This window comes from Rhineura floridana, chromosome 6 (assembly GCF_030035675.1).
Source record: "Rhineura floridana isolate rRhiFlo1 chromosome 6, rRhiFlo1.hap2, whole genome shotgun sequence".
NCBI lineage: Eukaryota > Metazoa > Chordata > Lepidosauria > Squamata > Rhineuridae > Rhineura > Rhineura floridana.
In genome coordinates, this window is record NC_084485.1 from 15,013,733 (window position 1) to 15,035,675 (window position 21,943).

At 45.0% G+C, this 21,943-nt stretch overlaps 1 protein-coding gene across 5 annotated transcripts in view; it reads left to right on the forward strand.

Annotated features, from left to right (window-relative positions):
- Positions 1 to 21,943, forward strand: part of RBBP8NL (RBBP8 N-terminal like) — a 61,719-nt gene that overhangs the window by 11,557 nt on the left and 28,219 nt on the right. For 3 of the 5 annotated variants that reach the window (XM_061631068.1, XM_061631072.1, XM_061631073.1), the window contains exons 2-7: positions 9,484 to 9,679; positions 12,408 to 12,567; positions 14,211 to 14,253; positions 15,376 to 15,471; positions 16,891 to 17,003; positions 20,834 to 20,906. In XM_061631068.1, coding sequence (XP_061487052.1) covers positions 9,668 to 9,679; positions 12,408 to 12,567; positions 14,211 to 14,253; positions 15,376 to 15,471; positions 16,891 to 17,003; positions 20,834 to 20,906 — 497 coding nt within the window. In that variant the 5' untranslated portion in view covers positions 9,484 to 9,667. The remainder of the gene's footprint in view (positions 1 to 9,483; positions 9,680 to 12,407; positions 12,568 to 14,210; positions 14,254 to 15,375; positions 15,472 to 16,890; positions 17,004 to 20,833; positions 20,907 to 21,943) is intronic. The other 2 variants (XM_061631071.1, XM_061631069.1) reach the window with 2 other exon arrangements.

Consider the following 21,943-nt stretch of genomic DNA (forward strand, 5'->3'; position numbering starts at 1 on the left):
GTTTTCACACATGACACACCCTGCTCTGCCCCCCAGGACCATTTTAGCTTTTTCCCATTTCTCTACCCCCGTTGTCGCTCTGTGGTCATCTTGATGGTTTAACTCAGGGGTTCCCAAACTGGGGCCCGTGGACCACCAGTGCTCTGCAAACTTCATTCAGGTGGTTCCATCATCCCTGACCATTGGCTGTGATATGCTGGCTGGGGCTGTTAGAAATTGCACTCCAACATCATCTGGAGATGCTACAGGTTAACCACCCCTGCTCAACAGCATACCTAGTATAACGATTAATCCAGCCCTGCACACTCAGTCTAGATGAAGATGAAATTATCAGTAGTGCCAGCAGTCTGGTGACTCAGAGGAACAGATGCCACATTAGAAAGGCTAATCCTCCAGCATCTGAGCATTCCTGAGGCATTTCCCAGCCCAAGGCTGGCCTGGCCTGATTCATGTGAGATCTTACCAGAATTGTAGAGCAAGGAGGTAAATGTGGGCAGAGAGCTGAAGAGGAAGAATCAGCTTTGTGGTGCCTTGAAAATGCCATCTCCAGTCAAGGATCTTGGGTTTTTGCATTGACGATACTTCATTAGTCATCCGTTTCAGATTTATTTCTTCCGCTTGCTGCATGTGGGCCTTTGCACGAAAGGCTGGCAGAGAGAGGCAGGCTTGACAGAAGTGGTCAGTTATGTATCTCACTCAGACAGCTATTATTAGAGCTGCAATGAGCTGGCCTCATTGCACTGACAGGCGAAGTTCAGCGATGTGGGCACTCCGGTAAAACTCCAAAAATGCACGACCAAGGTAATATCTCCTGAATTAAGTCCTTCAAGGACTGAGCTCTTGGCTTCTCTGTGACATAATCCTTTCATGTCGTTTCGGTGGTGGTTGGTCCCTATTGGGACTGGTAGAGTGGAAGGCTGGGAGCCCAACGGTAGGAAGAGCCAATGACAAGTGGAGTCAGTTATTTCTAGGTTTGTCCCCATCCTCCTTCCTGCTGAGTTCGACAAGGGCAAACGTGAGACTGGAATGGAAATCTGACAGCCAGGGCCACCCCTTGACTGTTTGTAAGACAGCAGGCAGGCAAGTGGGGGCTGGCTGAGGGCAGACTGAAGTTGGGAGGGCAGTGCTCTGCTTGCCCTCATGGACCAGACCTCGATGTCTCATTTCACACTGTATTTTTAGAGCACTGTTCAATTTTATAGTTGATCTTAATTGCTGTTAGTTGCCCTGACTCGTGCGTTAACACTAGAAAGTGGGATATAAATGTATCATATAAATAAATAAAATCAGCAAGCAGCTCAGTTATTTGGCGCACTGACCTTTTGTGAATAGAGAGGCACAGATCAATGGAGTAGCAACTCCCAACATTTCCATTTTTATTTACTGCATATATAGGCTGCCCAATAAGAAAATTTTCTCTGAGCAGCTTACGTTAAGATTTTTAAGTGATCAAACACGCAAACAAAGCCGTCACGCTATAAAATCTAACATAGCATGCAGCCAGCAGTACATATTCAGATGTAGTGTATATATGGGCTGTTAGGGAGCAACAGTAGGAGAGGGCTGTTGCCTTTACGCCCTGCCTCTCGGCTTTCCAGAAGCATCTGATTGGCTGCTATGGGAAGCAGGATACTGGACTAGTTGGACTTTTGATCTGACCCAGCAGGGCTGTTCTTATATCCCTACAAGTGAGACCTGCAACAAAATGTTGCAATGTGGAGTCCTCTTGCTCAGGGTTCCAGTCAGTCACCCGTGCCCCCCTCCACTCTACCTCCCACCCAGTTTTAGGCCCATCCCACCACCCAACAGTCATTCAGCATTTGATGCCCAGTCCTCACTGGTCCATGTGAGGGTTACTCCCCTCCTTTTTAGGGTTTTTATTTATTTCATGTATTTATTATTTAATTTGTATCCCGCCCTTCCTCCCAGCAGGAGCCCAGGGCGGCAAACAAAAGCACTAAAAACACTTTAAAACATCATAAAAACAGACCTTAAAATACATTAAAACAAAACATTTTGTACAAAAGCTTTAAAAACATCTTCAATAAAAAGGGTTTCTCCCCTCCTAAATATTTTTTTGCACTTCTTCAAAACTTAGGCTATCCCTAAGACTGCTGATATCTCCCTCTTGTGTGTGGATGGTGTTGTTTTGGCTACATAGTGATCCATACTCACATTTGAACTCTGGAAGTAGAGGGAATGTTAATATAATGAAATGATGATGATGGACTGTCTCCATTCTAAGAACACATACTCACATAGCCATACCCCTTTATCTGCACTGGGTTCCTATTTCTTGGTGTGGCAAAACACTAAAAGAAAAGGGCCACAGCTCAGTGGCAGAGCATCTGCCTTGCATGCAGAAGGTGACAGGTTCAATCCCCAGCATCTCCAGATAGGGCTAAGAGACGCTCCCTGTCTGAAACCCTGGAGAGCTGCTGCCAGTCAGTGTAGACAATACTGAGCTAGATGGGTCAGTGAATCTGACTCTATATAAGGCAGCTCCCTGTATTTCTTCTAGGATCCAGCAGTTATCCTGTTTGTACAAGGACTTTCGTTTGCACAATGGAACTTCCCCTCCTTCTTTTCCTGCATGTTGCCCACCCCCCCAAATATTATGTTTTTGTTAATTACCCACCCGTTACCCTAAGATCCCGGGGGGGGGGGTTACAACAATTTAAAATACATTAAAAACAGTTTAAAACAAATTACAATCACAAATGTAGGTTGGATCCTAAAATATATCTCTCTCAGGTGTCCTGCATTGAGCAGGGGTTGGACCGGATGGCCTTATGGGCCCCTTCCAACTCTACTATTCTTTGATTTTATGGAAGGCCAGGGTAAAGAGGTGACTCTTCAGCTCTGGTGAAATATGGTCCGGTGGGTTGGGGGAAAACCCGGATCAGATGTGGGAGGTGTGGGCGAAGGATAGGGAGGGGAAGTTCTGTTGCACAAGTGGAAGTCCTTGTGCGAATGGGATGACTTAATTGGCCACAATCCTAGGATCTGGCTTTGATTATATAGAAAACAGCTACAACTTTCATTATGTGTTGTTTCCTGCAGGCATCAGGATCAGCTTTTTATTTTTACATTCTCCATTAGGAAACGTCCAATTGGGCTCACATAGTTAGCAAGATAAAACAGGCTTTTCCCCCCTTCAAATAACATACAGCACCGATCTTGACACCATTCCTATAAATAATGTTTAAGACAAAGGGCAACTCAATTAAGGACCCTCATTGTTTGCCTCATGCCCAGAACTCATAAATAAATTCTTTATTTGCATGATCATTATATAAAATGGAGGAACATTGACCCATCATCACTCAGGAGTGTTTGCAAGTTTATGGGGATATCATTGCAATTCATTTCCACAGATAATTTGTTTCCCTTCCATTGATTATACAATCCTGTTATCTCAGTTTATAGAATCGAATATGCATCAGGCAAAATAAGAAGCAATGAATAAACATAATTGTGTTTTGCAATTTCTTGACTTTCTAAAGGAAACACTTCTCTGTTAGTTTGCTGACATGTTCTAAAACAAGAATTCATATCCATTATTTGCAGGCTTACCAGATATTTGTCCTTTCTTGCACCCTGCAACCTATCTGTGTGCTGCCTTTAGATGCCTTGGAAGAGGTTTATCTACCCTCCCCTGTATCTCTCTGCCCAGAGTTCCCTGGGAAGAGGGATTGACTGTTAAACATTGGAATTACTTTTATAGATGTTTTTAAGGCTTTTTTAAAGATGGTTTTAAAGATGATTGTTTTAATATGTGTTTAAAGATTTTTAAAAAAATATGTTTTAAGTCTTTTGTTTTTAAGATGTTTTAGAGTGTTTTTGTTTGTCGCCCTGGCTCCTTCTAGGAGGAAGGGCAAGTTATAAATTTAATAAGTAATAAATAAAATAAAATAAACCACTCTGAGACTTGCAGCCCTTAGAGGGGAATAGGGGTCTCCTAACAACTCTCAGCACCCTTCACAAACTATACTTCCCACAATTCTTTGGAGGAAGCCATGTCTATTGAAAGTGGCATACAGAGGAATAATAGTGGAATACTTTACTGGCGATTACTCATGGCCGAGTAAGATTGTCTTCCAAGGTAAGGTGCTTGGAAGACGCCTGTGCATGAATATGTTTTATGTGGGGAGATCAGTGCACAGAGATCAACACACAATCTTGACAGAAAAAGGCTTTGATCCAATGGCATGGGATACCACGACAATTGGAAGTCTTTTATCTGCTGCAGCCTTCATCCGCCTTCACAGCCGTTGTAACGTACACATTGTTATCCTCCGCCTGTTCTGCCATTGAGGACTTTCTTGGATCATTCTTTGTCTGGTTCCTCTCCCTTGACCTTACCGCCGTGGGTGACCCTGCTGGGAGTACATGACTCCCAACAGCATCACTCACAGGGTTCATTGGAACACTCAAGCCCACTCACCACTATAAGGTGACGATCCAGCGAGGGGAATAGTGGAATAAATGTATGGTGTGAAGTGACCTTAGTGATCCCAGAGTTAAGACAGAAACTACTGCCGTGGGTGCACTAGTTGCTTCAAAAGCAGCAAGAATGGTTTTTCTGGCTGTGCTTTGAAGCGACTCTGCCCTCGGCTGGCCACACCTCCCTTCCCTACTGCTGACTTCAGATCTTTCAGGACTGCCCACAGCAAAGTGTTGGGCCAATCACTGTCTCTGCCTGAGCCTACAGCAGAGCGTTTCCGTTGGCCACTCTACCAATCGGTTGCAACATTGATCTGAAGCTGATTTTTTTTTTAAAAAAATTCTCTTGAGCTGATCCAACCAGGTTTTAGAATGAAAAGGGGCAGGATTTGACTAGTCTTTTTTGCCCGTTTTCAGAAAAGAATGGAGACACACTGGAACCGGCACAACAGTAAGCGTGTCTCTACCCTGCAAGTTGTCACAACAGTATCTCTAGCACAACTGGCATCGCTTTATAGTGTGGGCTAGGTAATCAAGATGGAGCTCCCCGCCCTGCCCCCCAAGTGTTGCACCTGGCCACTTTAAGGACCAGTATCTTTTCCTGCAACAGTTTACTTTTTCTAGCCAGTGAGATCTCGCAATGTTTTGGGGAAAGCATCTCATGACCCTCCTGATCCTCTGAGGAGTCTGTGGTCCAGTCATCAGGGTCCAGTAGCAGAGATGCCTCCTTGGGGTTCAGGGGATGAGATGGAGGCTCCTGTGCCGGTGGATTCACATGGGGAAAGGACCGGAGAGTGGATCCATCTCCTCCCCAGGGCTCCTGTATCCAAGAATTCCTAGTCCAGGGCCATGCTATTCCTCAGGGCAGTGATGTGTCCCTATGTGTATCACGTTAAAGCAAACAGAAGTGGTTAACATAGAGTGCCATGTACATTGACGGTACTGTATAAGTCATCTTAATATTTCCTTATTTAAACTATTTCTATATATATATATATCACAAGGTGGTTTGCAGACTAAAAACACACTATTATAATAAAAACAGTAAAAACATCAAACACATCAGTGAGAGCTGACTGGAAAAGAATCTCTGATTTGCAAAGCTTGTCTCGATGATACAGGTTTTAGAAGACATCTAAAAATGAGCAGGGATGGCTCCTGCCAAACCTCTATTGGCAAGGAGTTCCACAGGGCAGGGCCAGCCTCACCAAAGCCCCAGGCCCTGGTACAGGCCCACCAAACCTCAGGGGCATGTGGGACCAGCAACAGTGCCCCATTAGAGGACCTCAGTGCTCAAGACAGAGCATAAGGAATCAGGTGGAAACATTTTGTATTATATGCAGCGGAGGTTGGGAACTACCAGACCATGGGCCAGATGAGGCCCGCAGCATGTCTAGATCCAGCCCACAGCCTCTCCTCCTCAGCCTTCCCCATGCAGCAATAAGTCCACATACATGCCATACATTTAAAGCACATGGCTTTCCCCAAGAATCCTGGGAACTGTAGTTTAGCTCTCATGGAGCTACCATTCCCAGCAGCCTTAACAAACTACAGTTCCCAGGATTCTTTCGGGGAACATCTTTCTAAGCCTAATTGCCAAACAGGGAGGGGTGATTTTCAGATGGGTGGGAGGTGGGGAGGGAAGGATTAACCATCTCTTCTCCAGGCACTGCGATTCCCCCCACCCCAGTGTGGTATAACATACAGGTTAAATAGGTAGAATGTGCTCAGATTAAATGAGTGCAGAATGCTTGCCTAAAATCTGTCTCTCCACCTTAGACTCAATCTCTTTTTCTTTGCAAGAGCACTGCTTGGCTGATGAGAGTCATTATTCCTGTTTAGCAACCAGCTATCAAATTACTTCTCCGCGTAATATTCCACAGCAATTTCATTCAGAAGTCAGGAAACTCCACTATGGCAGATTAGGAACGACTTTAGGAAAATGCCACCAAGGCAAAGTAGTCCCTCCGAAATGATTAACGGGTCTCTGAAATGTTGGGGTGTTGTTGGTTGCAAAACTTAAAGGTGCTCTTTTAAAAGGAAAAAAAACTCTTTGTTTTCGACTTATTGAACCCACAGATGCATGTGCTGCCTTTAGAGAGCCAGGGTGGAGTTCTAGCCACAGGTATTAATGCAATTTGAGCTTCCTGGAAAGATTTGTCTTTATAAAAGCCTTTCCCATCAAACTCTGCCAATGGCCCTGAATGGGATTGGCAAAGCCTTTGAAACTAATAATGACACCTTTTGAATATCACCAGGGAAATAAAATACCACTTAAGGGTCATGATTAAGGCAAGTGTCTAAAAGACATCCGTGCAAACTTAATACTTGTCCATGACAAGCCGGTAGTTTAGAATGTAATTCCTCTTCCCCTACCAACCACACAGAGTTTACTTAAGACTTGTAATGAGCTGCTTTCCTATTCACCTAGGGTGAGTTAAAATCTTTCTCCAGGGAACTAGTCAACTATGAGTTTTAATAGATATAAATAAATATAATCTGGACACAAGTGGCTTGTTCTCTTTAAAACTGTTAATATGGTACACAGAACTGGCATCAGTATGAGCAGGCAGCTAGGCCAGTAAACTTTGACGGGAGGCATTGTTGGTAGCTGTTGTGAGCTTATTTACAAGACTGGCTTCCTTGGGTGTTTCTGGACTTCAAACATGTGTAAACTACCCAGTGTCACTCTTTGTAAATTGCCATGCACAAAGATGGCACTGTATGAATATAATCATAATTACTATAGTTTTTAGGGCAACTTTAGTCAGAGCTTGGAAAAGTTACTTTTTTAAACTACAGCTCCCATCAGCCCCAGCCAGCATGGCCACTGGATTGGGCTGATGGGAGTTGTAGTTCAAAAAAAGTAACTTTTCCAAGCTCTGACTTTAGTACAGACCTCTGCCTGTACAGAAAATGCAAGACATAGCAGGTGCAATTCCTATTACATAGATACATTTGGAGGCAAATACATGGAAGCTTAATCCAGACAAGATAGAAATGCTTCTGGACATAGGATTGTTAATCAGGGAATAGGAGCCCGGTTTGTTTTGGATGGAATTGCACTTCCCCGGGGGGGGGGGAATCAGGTTCACAGTTCGGGGGTGGAACTTGACCTTGCTTTGCTCCTGAATTATCTGTGGCAGCTGTGGCTAATGCGACAGAGCCAGCCTCCTCCCTCCTATAAGGGCCAACACTGAGACGAAGGAGGAGGAAACTGACAAGCAGTTCCAACCATGGGACTAGTTGCGAAGTAAGAAGGCAGGCAGGTGGGGCAGGCTGAGGTCAGACTGAGGTTGGTGGGGCACTGCCCTATTTGCCCTAACGGGCCAGCCTCCACTGCTTAAGGCTGGACTGCTGTCTACACGAGGTGGTCTTTGGAAGGTGTTTGGAAACTTCAGCTCATACAAAATGCTGAAGCAATTGGAGAAAGTAGATGGACAAAAGTTTCTTCCCCCCCCCCTTTTCATAACACTAGAACTCGTGGACATCCAATGAAACTGAATGTTGGAAGATTCAGGACAGACAAAAGAAAGAACTTCTTCACATCGCAGATGGAATTCAATCCCACAAGCGATGGATGGTCACCAACTTGGATGGCTTTAAAAGAGGATTAGACAAATTCATGGAGAAGAAGGCTATCAGTGGTCACTAGTCATGATGGCTATGTTCTCCCTTCACGTCAGAGGCAGCATGCTTTCAAAAACCAGTTGCTGGAAACTGCAGGAGGACAGAGTGTTCTTGCGCTCAGGTCCTGCTTGTGGGCTTCCAATAGGCCTCTGGTTGGCCACTGTGAGAACAGGATGCTGGATTAGATGGGCCATTGGCCTGATCCAGCAGGCTCTTCTTATGTTATTTCAACTTTGCTGGCTACGCTACTAGTCTGTTTCTAGGCTCCGCTTAAAGTCCTGTTTACTGGCAAAATGTTACTCTTTTGCTGAGAGTGCTGCACGAATTGCCAGTTTGCTTCCAGTCCATGTTGAAAGTTCTTGTGTAAATTTGCAAAGTCTAAAACAAGTTGAGCCCAATTCACTTTAAGAACCACCTGATTCAGGTCTTCTGATGAGGCACTTTTGGTGTTTCCCCATGTCCCTGAGATTCGGTCGGCCTTCACTAGAGACTGAGCCTTTAGTACAGCAGGTCCTGCCCTGTGGAACTCTTTGCCAATAAAAATTTAGCGCAGTCATCTCTGCTTTCTTTTAGACTTTATAGTTCAGACAGGCCTTTGGAACATGTTTTATTCTCTTTTTTTTACCAACCAGATTTCATTGAGATGTTGTTTTTTACTGATGTTATTTTAGTATTGTTTTTAAGTTCTGCAATGTCTTGTTATATTTTCTATGAAAGTATGGTTTATGAATATTTAAATACATAAATAAAAACTTGATCAAGATCCTAAAAGAACTCTCCCCCCCCCCGTGATAGTTTCTGGCTACTGATACCAAGCAGGAAAAATCCTTTTGTACATCTTTCCTCTGTTAGAGGTCTGGCCCCCCTGTTAGCACTCAAGTTATGGAACTCCTTGTTCAAAGAACTCCATCTGGTCCCCTTCCCCACTGTCTTTCAAAAGATATTTCTGTTAGGAGCATTAATGGCCTTATAGGCCCCTTCAAGTCTACTATTCTATGCCCTTATACTAGGTCAGACCATTTGTCATTCTCTAGACCCCAGTTCTGTCTACTCCAGGGCTCATCAATCTTCTTACGTCTGTAGGCACATTTTGATTTTTTAGTGGGAGCAATGGGCACCACCTCCTCTGTTTTTTTCTCTCCCCAGATCAACCTCCACACAAAGAAAGAAAGAAAGAACATGCATGCACACGCTTAGCCTTTCTAAGGGTTTGGGGTATTATTATTGTTGTTGCTATTGTTGCTATTGTTGTTATTAAATTTGTATCACACTATTGCAAAGGAGCCCAGGGTGGCAAGCGTAAGAAAACAATTAACAGCAACAAAAAGAAAAGCTTTCTAAAAACAGTTAAAGCATTCTAAAACCCCGTTACAGTTCAAAAACCTTCTTCCATCCATTGATTCCCAGGTTGCCAGGAGTGGTCCCCATCAGCCATCAAATCCTTGGGTAAACTGGAATGTTTTCAACTTCCTCCTGAAAGTCAATAGCGATGGAGACAGACACACCTCACTGGGGAAGGTGTTAGAAATGAAACAGATACTGGGAAAGTGTGTCACTCTTTCAGCTTCCCTCTTCAGCTCTGTAACTTTTCATGGAAGAAAAGGTAACCATTCTCACCATCTCATGACCAAAGGGGCCATGAGCGGAGAGCCTAAGGTGCTTTGTGAGCAACAGGAAAAGACCTTAAGGGCTCAACTGCACTCATGGGCATCAGTTGGCGACCCCAGTCTACTCCGACTGAGAGTGGATTTTTAGGGTCTTAGGCAGGGGTCTTTCACATCAGGTGTCTCCTGGTCCTTTCAACTGAAGATACCAGGGATTGAATCTGACTCTTTTGCATGTAAAGCCACTGAGCTGTGATTCCCAATACCAAATTATTCCAGCTGACATTTATCCTGAGGCTGAATTATCCCTGGCTTTTCTCTGCGGATAACTGTTAGTTTTATTTGCGGCTCTTGTCTGTTTTTAAATTATTTGTCTGTGTATTAGTTTGGAGGTTTTGGGATGTTTTCGATCATTTTTAATCTGATTCTGAGCTGCCTTGGATTTTTTGGTTAAAACAGAGACATGGATCTGAATGGCCCCAAATGTTAAAAAAACAAATTATCATAAAGGAAGGGCACCCACAATATGCCTGCAAAACAGCATCTGCACTGATATGGAGAGCAGTACAAAAGATTGTGTTGTAAGGATTGCTAAGCACATAGGAAAAATGAAACAGTCCAGCTATTATTTTGATTTGAGACAACTGCCAGATTGTTTTGTATGGAAGTCAGAATTTTAGCAACACATTCTGAAAGACTACTCACGACACAATGTAGATGGGGAAAGGTTATATTTATTTAAGTATAACAAATGGAAGATCTGCAACAAGCAGCCAATAAGATAAGAGCGGGCAGGTGGAATTAAATGAATGTCGATGAGGAAGGCATCCAGCGAGACCCTGGGAACGTCAACAACTGCATTGCTGACTCCCCAGCCAAGGACTGGGAGAAACTTCTCTTTCCTTGCTAAGTCAGCCTTGGATATCTGAACCTTATATGGGCATCCAGGCCCCTCTGTCCAGAGTTCACTACGGTGCACACACCAAGCCCCAAGGGCACCCCCAAGCAACCCCCAAGGCTCAGACTGTGGGAGATCACTTGAGTGCCTCCTACTAACCCACAAATGTTTCAGAGTGGCTGTCAAATGATGCCTTACTTTCCCTTACCTGCCTGCACTGAATGCCACATAGACCAAATCAAAACAATGCCTTTCAGTGTGAGGTAAGTGAAAAATGGAGCCCCAAATGCCAGTCAGGGGCTCCCCCCTAAATTCCTTCTCAACCCCAGAGATGGTGATTTATCAAAGCCCACAATGTAGGGAGGGGGGCATGTCAGCTGCAGATAAGAGGGAGAAGAGGGAGTGGAGGAGCCCCCTAAATATTAGGCTGGTTCTTCCCCTCCTATTGGGCACCCCTGCGCACGTGGTCTACCAGCTCTCTCCCCCTGGAAGACACCAACTGAAGACTTTTCCAAGGAAGAAGGTGTGAGGCAGGAACGCCCTTGAGCTGGTTGCCTGAATTTTCATTAGCAAAGCAAGAATTTGTTTTATTTTAAGTGACAGTCCAGAGCATCGTTTCCACTTGGTGCAAATGCGTGAGCTGTGAAGCCCGTATCTGCACTAAAAATCTGGGTAGGTGAGCTCACCATCATCAGCACACCAGTGCACCTGCTGCTGTGTGAGAAACTGTGGTGTCTTTGCACGCATGTATCTCTTCCACATCCCCCCTGCTGCCACCAAAGACTCTCTCTGTTGAACTGAAGAAGTGAGATGGGCGGTGGCCAAGCACCGTTGTGGCTTGGTAGCTCATTCAACATGCCTTAGCATGGAAGACGTTCCACCTACCATATCTGCCAGCACCAATCACAAACCACACAAAAAGGTTTTGCTATTCAGTCTGTTTCTTCCAGTACATAGGTCACTAGTGTGCCACCCACAGACACCAATGTTCTTGTCACTACCTCCTATGGCATTGGCGAAAGGTCTCAATAAATATCCCCTCAAAAATCCACAGTGCATGAGACACTGCTTGTTCTTCCTGTTGAGTTCCTGTTTCAACTGGCTTGGCCTCTCCTACATTAAAAACCACCCCTTAAACATGCCCGCATTTCATTGGGTTGCCAGGATTGGACAGCCACCCTTCTTTACACTCTGAATAGAGAAGTGCAAAATTCTTATCTGTAAGTGGCTGATATGGCTCCCTTTCCCCCCATTGATAGTGCACCTGATGAAGAGACATGCCTGTCATCATTTTGTAGTCCTGCCAATTTTTCTGCTCTTTTAGATGTGGCAGCCATTGGGGCTATGCCATGGCCCTACCACCGCCATTTTGTACTATGCAATGCTCCACAACAGCCATTTTGTGCTGTGCACACGCCCTATGGCAGCCATTTTGTGATATGCCAGGCTGCTAAGGCAGCTATTCTGTGTCTGGTGTCCATGGCACTTACTCAGAATCCCATATCTGCTCACTAGCCCAGGAACATTGGTGAAAGGTCTGCCTCCTGACTTCCAGGGCTCCAATTCCTGGCTCCATTCGGGTATCAGTTGGCAATTACATATGCTGTTACTGAAGAAAAATTAATGTGAAAAGTCTCTAAGATGGCACTTCTAAGAGAGGCACCCATAAGGATCATCATTTGTGAACCAAGTGAATAGAAATGATTTTTTAGCACTGAAAGAAGAGCTGCGTACCTGTTTATTGCAGAGGGAGGTCTACAGTGCTAAAAATACCCATTGACTGGTTTGATGTTCATTACATTTATTCATTCTTCTGTTTTCTACTATAGACTGGGAGATGGAGAAAAACTAAAGTGGATGTATCTGGTTTTATTTCTGTCCTACAAAATTGGACATACCCATGTGACAACACACAGATCATCATGGCTACAGAAAACTTTACTGACTTCTTGAACAAACTCAAGGAAATACATGAGAAGGAGGTCCAGGGTAAGAAGGAGTTTGGGAAGCCTTAACTCAAAGTAGGGCTGCAATGTTTAACCGATTGATTAGATTAAGATGCCTTGCCCAGACATAGTCACTGCCATCTATCTTAAATTTTATGTGCCAGGTGAAAGCAGTTCTATGTTACTTACAGACAATTTGTTTATTGTGCATGCATCCTTATTTGTTTGCAGGGAGGTTAGACAATGTTGGCTGATATCAAGCATTCATTCTGATTTGTTTGAGGGAAGATTATATGATGTTCCATCAAGCATTGTCCCACACTTTTCAGTGCATTTTCCTCTCACTTGCCTTATTGCAAAAAGTCCGATATTTGGGTGAATCAGACCTTGTTGTGCAAGACCTCGCAATTGACTTTAATTGCACAACCTTAATTTGCCGTCATGTGATTGAATCACACTCAGAAATAGTGCCGTTATTCTCCCAGGCTTTGGGCAGGGTATAGTGAATGAACTGTTGGGGGAGGTGTTTGGTTTTTATTTGTTCCTAATGCTACTGTTCCAATGTTGCTCTTAGTCATCTTTATTTTGGAAATTATGCTTGTGTTTTGAGTTTCTGTATGGTAAGACTCTGTGGCAACCATACATTGGCTGCATGCACATGACACCATACATTTAAAACATATTGAAAGCACATGACTTCCCCCAAAGAATCCTGGGTTCTGTAGTTTGTTAAGGGTGCTGGGAACTGTGGGTCTATGAGAAGTAAACTACAATTCCCAGGATTCTTTGGGGGAAATCGTGTGCTGTAAATGTATGGTATGTACTCAGTCATACAAATTCAGGATTAAAATGTTTTAAATAAATCAATATCTATCTATTCATTTATTTCATTTTCATTCATCCCTTTCCCCCCCCCCCAAGAGCTCCAGGTAACATACGTGAGCCCTCCTCCCCTTTTATCCCTATCACAACCTTGTGAGGCAGATTTAAGCTCTGGAACTGAACAAGCCAGCCTGCTCTAAGTCTAGCCCTCTTCTGTGATTCTTTACTATCAGAAGACTTTTTAAGAAGTGGGGAGCGTGTTAGTCCAACAAGCCAAAGGGAAAGCCTTGCCTCCCTTTCTCCCTTCCAACTGCAGGATGAACTGCAGCCACAGATGGAATCCCCTGGGTATTTGTACTTTGGCAAAGTGATCTACTTTAGTAAGTGAATTTGCTGTGAATAAAATTTTCAGGTGAGGGTGTCAGCCGGTAGTGGCTGGTATCCATTATGACTGGTGGGGCGGAAGGCAGGGAGCCCAACAGTAGGTGGAGCCAGAGCCAATGGCAGGGAGCAGTCAACTAATTCTAGGTTTGTCTCCATCTTCCTCCCTGCTGAGTTCCACATAAGCAAAACTCAGACTAAGGAGGAATCATAGAATAGTAGAGTTGGAGGAAGCTGCCAGCCAGAGTCGCCCCCTGGACTTCTTGTAAGCAGCAAGGCAGATTGGTGAGGGATGGCTGAGGCCAGGCTGTGGTTGATGGGGCAGTGTCCTATTCGCCCTGATGGACCAGCCTTCAGTGGTGTCAGCTAGCCGATTCCCATGAAAGCCACCTTAACTCCTATGCATGGAAGTATCATGTAACATTTGCAGTGCCATGTGACATGCAGCAAGAATCTTAGGTGAACCTTCTTTATCTCTTTCAGGCCTGCAAACAAAACTGAATGAGCTAACCAATGAGAGATGCCGGTGAGTGAAGCAGATGTTCTTCTCTTTTTGCTCTACTGTGATGGTTGGGCTCAGATGGCCTTAGCCAAGGGCTCACAGATGTTTGTGAATTCCAACTCCCATCAGCTCCAAAGAGCAAGGCCAATGGTCAGGTATGATGGGAATTGTAGTCCAGTGTGCCACGTTAGCTATGTCCTGGGCCAGTTCACACATAAGGCACAGCCAGGTCATGGTCTCCCTTGGAGGTGTAGGTTTGAATCCCACTGCTGACAACAAATTGCTTGGGGAAGGGCATAGCTCCATGGTAGACCATCTGCTATGCTCACAAAATGTCCCAGGTTTAGTCCTTGGCATCTGCAGATAAGGCTGAGATGGCTGAGAATGTCTCCTGCCTGAAATCCTGGAGAGCTGCTGCCAGTCTGTGTAGACAAGGGAGTGGGGAATCACCATCCTTCAGGCCAAATTTGGCCTAGCATGGGCCCCAATTTGGCCCACAAAGCCGTTTTCTCCAAACCATCCCACCTGCCCCACACTCTACATCTTATCTTTGGGAACTCATCACGCAGCCAATCCCTTCGGAAAGCAGGGTTTACATCACCTCCCATGACTTAATTCCCCATCAGTTGCACAGCCAATCCTTGCAGAAAGCAGCTTTGCCAGCCCTGCACTCAGTGCTTTGCTAAGCATAGAGATGGCAAAGCCCGTTCAGCTGCGGTTCACGACAATAAGCTGTCAGACTCTTAGGAAGGACCACGCAAGGAACTTTGACAAGCGGGTGGAACAAGTCATCTGTCAGTAATCTGATTTCATAGTGACATCAGGTGATTGACAGGTGACTTGTTCCACTCACCTGTCAGATTTTATCTGTAGGGATGGGGACAGATAACAATCTGGCCCACCAGGCCAAAAAGATTCCCCACCCCTAGTGTAGGTAGTACTGAGCTGGATTGGCTCAGTATGAGGCACCAGCAGTGGTAGCTGGTGGTTCCATGTCATTGGGGCAGTGAAATCCACTCTGGGTTTTAGTCCAAACTTTCAAGGAGCTGTCCAAGATGCTGAAGCCACCACTGTTCCTATGTTGTTTAAGGATGTGGGAATCTACCTTCCTTCTCATTCTGTCCCTTGTTTCTCATCCTGAATTAGTGATACCCAGAGAATCGAAGAGCTGTTTGCTAAAAACCACCAGCTACGAGAACAGCAGAAAGCCCTTAAAGAAAATGTGAAAGTGCTGGAAAACAGGTAAAACAGCTGGTGCTGCCCACCAGGCTTTTTCTGCTTCCATCAACTCCACTCCCCCTGCCCCAATTTCCATGGGAGAGCTTGAGGAATAAGATCTTTGTGAATCCCAGTACAAACAAAATTGATATGCATCTCCCAAACAAATACATTTCAAGGGCATTATTCCCCCCCCCAAGAATTCTGGTAGATGACTTTTTTTAAGGGTGCTGGAAATTGTAGCTCTGTGAGGTGTAAACTACAGTTCCCAGGATTGTTTGGGGGAAAATAATGTGCTTTGAATGTGCTTTAAATGTGGGGTGTGTACACAGTTATCCACTGGGTTTTACACTCCCTGGATGGTTCGATGCTGTCCTCGTGTCAAAAAGGAATGTGAAAATGCATTTTAAAGGTATATTTTGAGAGCAAAATATATTTAGAAATGTGTTTGAATGCAATTTTCATGCAGATTTTTTTTTAAAAAAAATGTACTCCCTCTAAAGGAGCAGATGCATTGTTTAGAGTTCTCCTAGATCCATCTAAAGGCCCAAGTGACCTCAGTGGCCACTCCTCCCCCCCTGTTTTCCATTTTCCCCTTTAATATACAACCAGCATTCAGTGACCACTGAGCAAATTCAGTCCTCACTTGTTTTTCTTTTGAGGATCCTCACCACCCCCACCCCCACTGCACTTGAATTTAGAGGGTATTTTTCGCCCCCTTAAGATTTTTTGATGCTGGAGGTGCAATGCTAGAAATGCTTCATTGAGGCATATGATATGGGCAAGTCCAGTGATATTTTCTTTTTGGTCTGAAGTTGTTGTCTGTATTAACTTTGTGTTGGTGGAATCCTTGAATTTTGTGGATGTCCGTGTGCTTTCCTGTTATATGGTATTAACAGCAGGGCAACAAGAATGACCTTTGCGTGCCCTAATGGTCGCTAAGAGGCTGTGATACTTTGAGCCTGGAAGGACAAATACCCGCCAGCTATCATACAATGATTTGATGACCTAACCCCCCTGCTACATTTGAGTGTAATTTCTCTAAACACCAACTTTGATATTTGGATGGCATATATTCATCTATATGTGTGAACTGAAATGAACAAATAGATGGTTACATGTTTTGTTAATGGGAACTGACAGGGTTTTTTTCTCTTTTTTCACTTTTCTTTCTTTCTTGTGGATGAAATTGCAATTTAAAAATCAATTAAAAGCATTTTTTGTACCACTGAAAACATCAGGGTTGTCCCAAGCCTGCTGGTGCCTCCCACTTGTGCACGGGTGGTGCCATTTTTGGCTTCATAAACGATGATACTCGCCACCCAAACGTTAGAAATAGAAGGAATGATGCAAGGGGGGAGATCTCTTCTAGGTCATCCTTCCGGAACAGCCTCACTGCTCTAAAAATGTGACATCTGCCTTCTCTTTGAATGACTTGTTAAGGTTGCGAGCTGGTCTCTGTGACAGGTGCCAAGTGACCCAAGAACTTGCAAAGAAGAAGCAACATGAGTTTGGGAAGGCCCATTTCCAGAGTCTTCAACACATCTTCATCCTCAGTAAGCACAGAGGAAATCTGGAGTCTCCTCCCATAGTCAGAGAGTGGCCATACCTTTTTTATTTTTTAAGAATGGGTGGGAGATCATCCTTGAGCCCCAGGATCGTGTTCAGGGCAGCAATGGAGAGGAGCAACACCTTAACAAGGTTGCCAAATGCCTCATGCTATTTCCATTTGGGCAAGTGTGTTTGCTACCCCATCCCCATCCCAAGCATTAGAAAGTTCTTCTTCACATACAGGTGCTACAACAAGGTTTGTGAGATCTCTATAAAGCTCATGTTTCACTAGGTGGAGCTAGAATAAAGTGTTTCTGGATAGGCAATGTTGTGTTTTCTGCACTGCTTAAGTCAGACTTCCACAACACGGTGTCCTCCAGACATTTTTGACTACAACTCCCATTAGCCTCAGCCAGCATGGCTCATGTTAAGGAATAACGGGAGTTATAGTCCAAAAACATCTGGAAGGCACTAAGTGGCTTAAGTGGAATAGCCATAGAATAATAGAATTGGAAAGGGCCTAAAAGGCCACTGAGTCCAACCCTCTTCCAATGCAGGAATCCAAGTTAAAGCATCCCCAACATGACAAATGTATTTCAAGGGGTGATCCCAGCATGATTTATTTTGAGGACCAAATGGACAGCAAAGAGGAAAGGGTGGAAGAATCTGTAGCAAATGTGAAAATATAGTACAGTAATACCTCAGTTAACAAAATACATACATTCCTGAACATTACTTCTTTAACAGAAACTTTGGCACCAGGGGTAGGAATATAACATGGAAAGAACAGGGATGGGTTCCTACACCACAGAAAAAGAAGCGCAGTTCCACATATTTCAGCAAACCTTTTATTAAAAACTTACAATACGCATGGCTGAAATGACAGATCATCTGATGGTTTCTTCCAAAATGCATCTAGGGATGCCTGCCTTGCCTTTTTTTTCTTTTATCATGTAGCATCTTGCTATAGCAGTCTAAAGCATTGAGCATGGTTCTCCTTTCTGTACACTCGAGCAGGCAGGCAAGGGGCAGCCGCTGCCGCCACCCCCCTGTGCTTGGTCTCTCTCGCTCTCTGCCATCCTCCCCTACACTTGAGCAGGTGCATCTGCAGTAAACAGTGCTTCCAGGACACCCGAAGCACTGTTTACTGCAGAGGTGTTGCACCACCCAGCAAGGAGCGCCATTCCAACCACATGTAAGATAGCTGCCTGCAGCAGGTGAAATCCAGGAGAGAAGGAACCACATTCTGACTATGTCAGAGTGTGCTTCCAAGCCCCCTTAAAAAGACTTCGTTAAAAGGAGCTTCCTTCTTGGAGGATTTGTTAAAGTAATGACAACAGAAGATTTATGTAACTTCAAAGTTGACAATGAGGACAGTGAACTTGTCAAGGATTACCAATACCTCGGCACAGTCATTAACAAAAATGGAGACAGTATCAAGAACTCAGATGAAGGCTAGGACTGGGGAGAAAAAAAAGGAGGGCAAAAACCAAGATGCTAGAAAAATAAATACTTATTGTGTAGTCAAACCTGACGCGTTTCAGCCTGTTGATTTTCAGGCCTTCATCAGGGGAATGCAGGCTGGCAGGAAGTATCATCAAATGAGCAAACTGCTTTCAACAATATAGACGCGTCGGGTTTGACTACACAATAAATATTTATTTTTCTAGCATCTTGGTTTTTGCCCTCCTTTTTTTCCTTGTTTGGATGCCAGCCACTTCTTGTTGTTGCTTAGGACTGGGGAGGGCAGCTATGAGAGAACTAGAAAAGGTCCTCAAATGCAAAGATGTATCACTGAACATTAAAGTCAGGATCATTCAGACCATGGTATTCCCAATCTCTATGTATGGATGTGAAGTTGGACAGTGAAAAAAGCGGATAAAAGAAAAGACAGAACAAAATCTGACTATTCAGTACACCTCAAATACATTATCTCAGTAATCCTCATATCAGCCCTGTAAAGTAGGCCAGTAGTATTATCCCCATATTAGCGGGGGGGGGGGAGGGCTGAAGCTGAATGAATAGTGGCTCATTGAAGACTACCTAGAAAGTTCATGGCAGAGGCAAAGATTCACCACTCCAGTCATTTAAGTACACTAGCGCAAATAAAATTGCAATGACCTCCATAAGGGAAATGTTTATATCAGTGCAAGACATAATACTAGTTAAATTCTTAAATTATTATTTATTTATTTATTTAGTTGCATTTCTAAACCGCCCTATAGCTAGCAGCTCCCAGGGCGGTGTACAACATGATAAAACCACAATATTTAAAATACAACAAGTGTGTATTGCGCAGACAATATAAACATTATATAAACAAAGTGAAAGAAAACTAAAAAAAATAAGATTAAAAGCTTAAATACTTTAAAATGCCTGGGTGTAGAGGTGGGTTTTTACCTGGCGCCGAAAAGATGACAGAGAAGGTGCCAGGCGTATCTCATCTGGGAGGGCATTCCATAATTCAGGGGCCACCACCGAAAAGGCCCTAGATCTTGTTACTGTTCTCCGGGCCTCTGTATGGGTTGGGACCCAGAGAAGGGCCTTAGACGTCGAGCGGAGTGAACGGGTAGGAGCATAGCGGGAGAGGCGTTCCATCAGATATTGCGGTCCAGTGCCGTTAAGGGCTTTATAGGTAAGGACCAACACTTTGAATCTGGCCCGGAAACATATTGGAAGCCAGTGCAGTTGGGCCAGAATAGGTGTTATGTGGTCGAATTTCTTCGTCCCAGTAAGAACTCTGGCCGCAGCATTCTGCACTAGCTGAAGTTTCCGAATCGTTTTCAAAGGTAACCCTACGTAGAGAGCATTACAGTAATCCAATCTAGAGGTTACCAGAGCATGAATAACTGAGGCTAGGTTCTCCCTGTCCAGATAGGGTCGTAGTTGGGCTACCAGCCGAAGCTGGTAGAACGCATTTCGTGCCACCTAGGCTACCTGGACCTCAAGTGACAGAAGCGGATCTAATAAGATCCCCAAACTACGGACCTGTTCCTTTAGGGGGAGTGTAACCCCATCTAGGACAGGTCTGACATCAACCATCTGAGCAGAGGGCCCCCCAACTAGCAGCATCTCAGTCTTGTCAGGATTGAGCTTCAGTTTGTTTGCTCTCATCCAGTCCATTATCGCGGCCAGGCAGCGGTTCAGTACAGCAACAGCCTCACCTGAAGAAGATGAAAAGGAGAAATAGAGCTGCGTATCATCAGCATATTGCTGGAAACGCACTCCATAACTCCTGATGACCTCACCCATTTAAATTAAATGTTATTTTGAACTGTGACTTTAATTGACCAGTTTAAGTGTGTGACATAGTAAAAGGAGAAGCAACCACTTGCCCCGCAGCATAATGCCTGGTGCTAGGGCCTCACTTTCTTGTAGAGGGAGAAATATTTGGTACATGCCTAGGAATTCCCTAACCTCTCCCACCCAACAACCCCCCCCCCAGATCTGGACATTATTAGATAACAGGGCTACGTGTATTGCAGGGATTGCCAAGGTGGTGCCTTCCAAAAGTTGTTGCGCTCTAAAAACCCCCCCCATCAGCCCTGCCCAACATGGCCAAGGCTAAGGGATGGGGGGGCACAGTCTAAGAATGCCTGGAAGGCACCACCTGGGGGCTGTGAAAGTGAGCCACAATGCAGACTGGAAAGCACTGGGCAAAGCTAGAAGATGCTGTGTAAATTGCCAGGAGGAATCCAGAAGGGCAACGTGAAATTCTTTTGAGCTGCTTTTATCAAGGGAGTGCCTGGTTCTGCTCTGGTCTGTGCCACACACCTTCCCTCTTGTCGGTATGCATGGGAGAGCACCAGCCTTCTTTTTCCTCTCTCCATTCCAGGTAACGAAATGAATAAGCTGAGAGAGGAGAACAAGAGCCTGAAAGAAGAACTGAAGAGGCTGTCCAGCTCAGAGTAAGTTTTCCTGGCTTCGGTTTATGTCAGAGCTGGCCCCAGGAGCAGCCAGTGTGGTGGAGCGGTGCCATGCCACCACCCTCCCGACAGCAGCATCTCTACCGTATGCAGGCAGTGGGGGCTGGTGGCTCCGTATCAGTGGGGCAGTGAAGCCACTCTGGGTTTCAGTCTGAACTTTCAAGAAGCTGTCCAAGGTGCTTCTTCATACTTCAGCTCCTTGAAAGTTTGGACTGAAACCCAGAGAAGATTCACTGCCACACTGACATTGGAGCCACCAGTCTCTGCACACAGGAATGGGCCAGGAGCAGGGAGGTGACGAGGTCAGGGCTGCACAGGAGCACCAGCGTGAACACTAGATTGGCTCCACCAGTGCACCCACACATCCAGATCTCGCCGCTGCCCTCACTGTCATACCATCCCTGTAGGCAGCAGTGATGCTGCAATCAGGAGGGCAGCAGCATGCCACTGCGCCAGCCACTCCTAGCCAGTGCATATAGCACTGAGTGAGGAGGTGGGAGTCAGGACCAGAACCAGGACCCATGAGGCAGGCCAGTGGTCACAACCGACAAAGAAAGCAGGACTAAAGAAACAACCGGGAGGTCGAATTGAGGAACATGTTAACAGTCTGGATCACAGAGCAATGACGATAGGCGTATAGGAAGGTGCCTTGCTCTGAGTGACACCATCGATCCATCTAGCTCAGTAGTGTCTACCACTGGCAGCTGGTGGCTCCACATCAGTGGGCAGTGGAATCTACTCCAAGTTTTAGTCCAAACTTTCAAGGAGCTGCCCAAGGTGCTGAATATCCTTGAAAGTTTGCACTAAACCCCAGAACAGATTCCACTGCCCCACTATCATGGAGCCACCACTGGTGTCTACATTCCCAGTCCTACCTCAAAAGGCCGGGCATTTAACCTGGGCCCTTCTGCATACAAAGCAGATGGTCCACCACTGAACCACAGTCCTTCCCAAAGAATGAAGATGAATAGACAAATCAGGACTGGAGAACCAGCCAGGAGGCAGAATTGAGAAACATG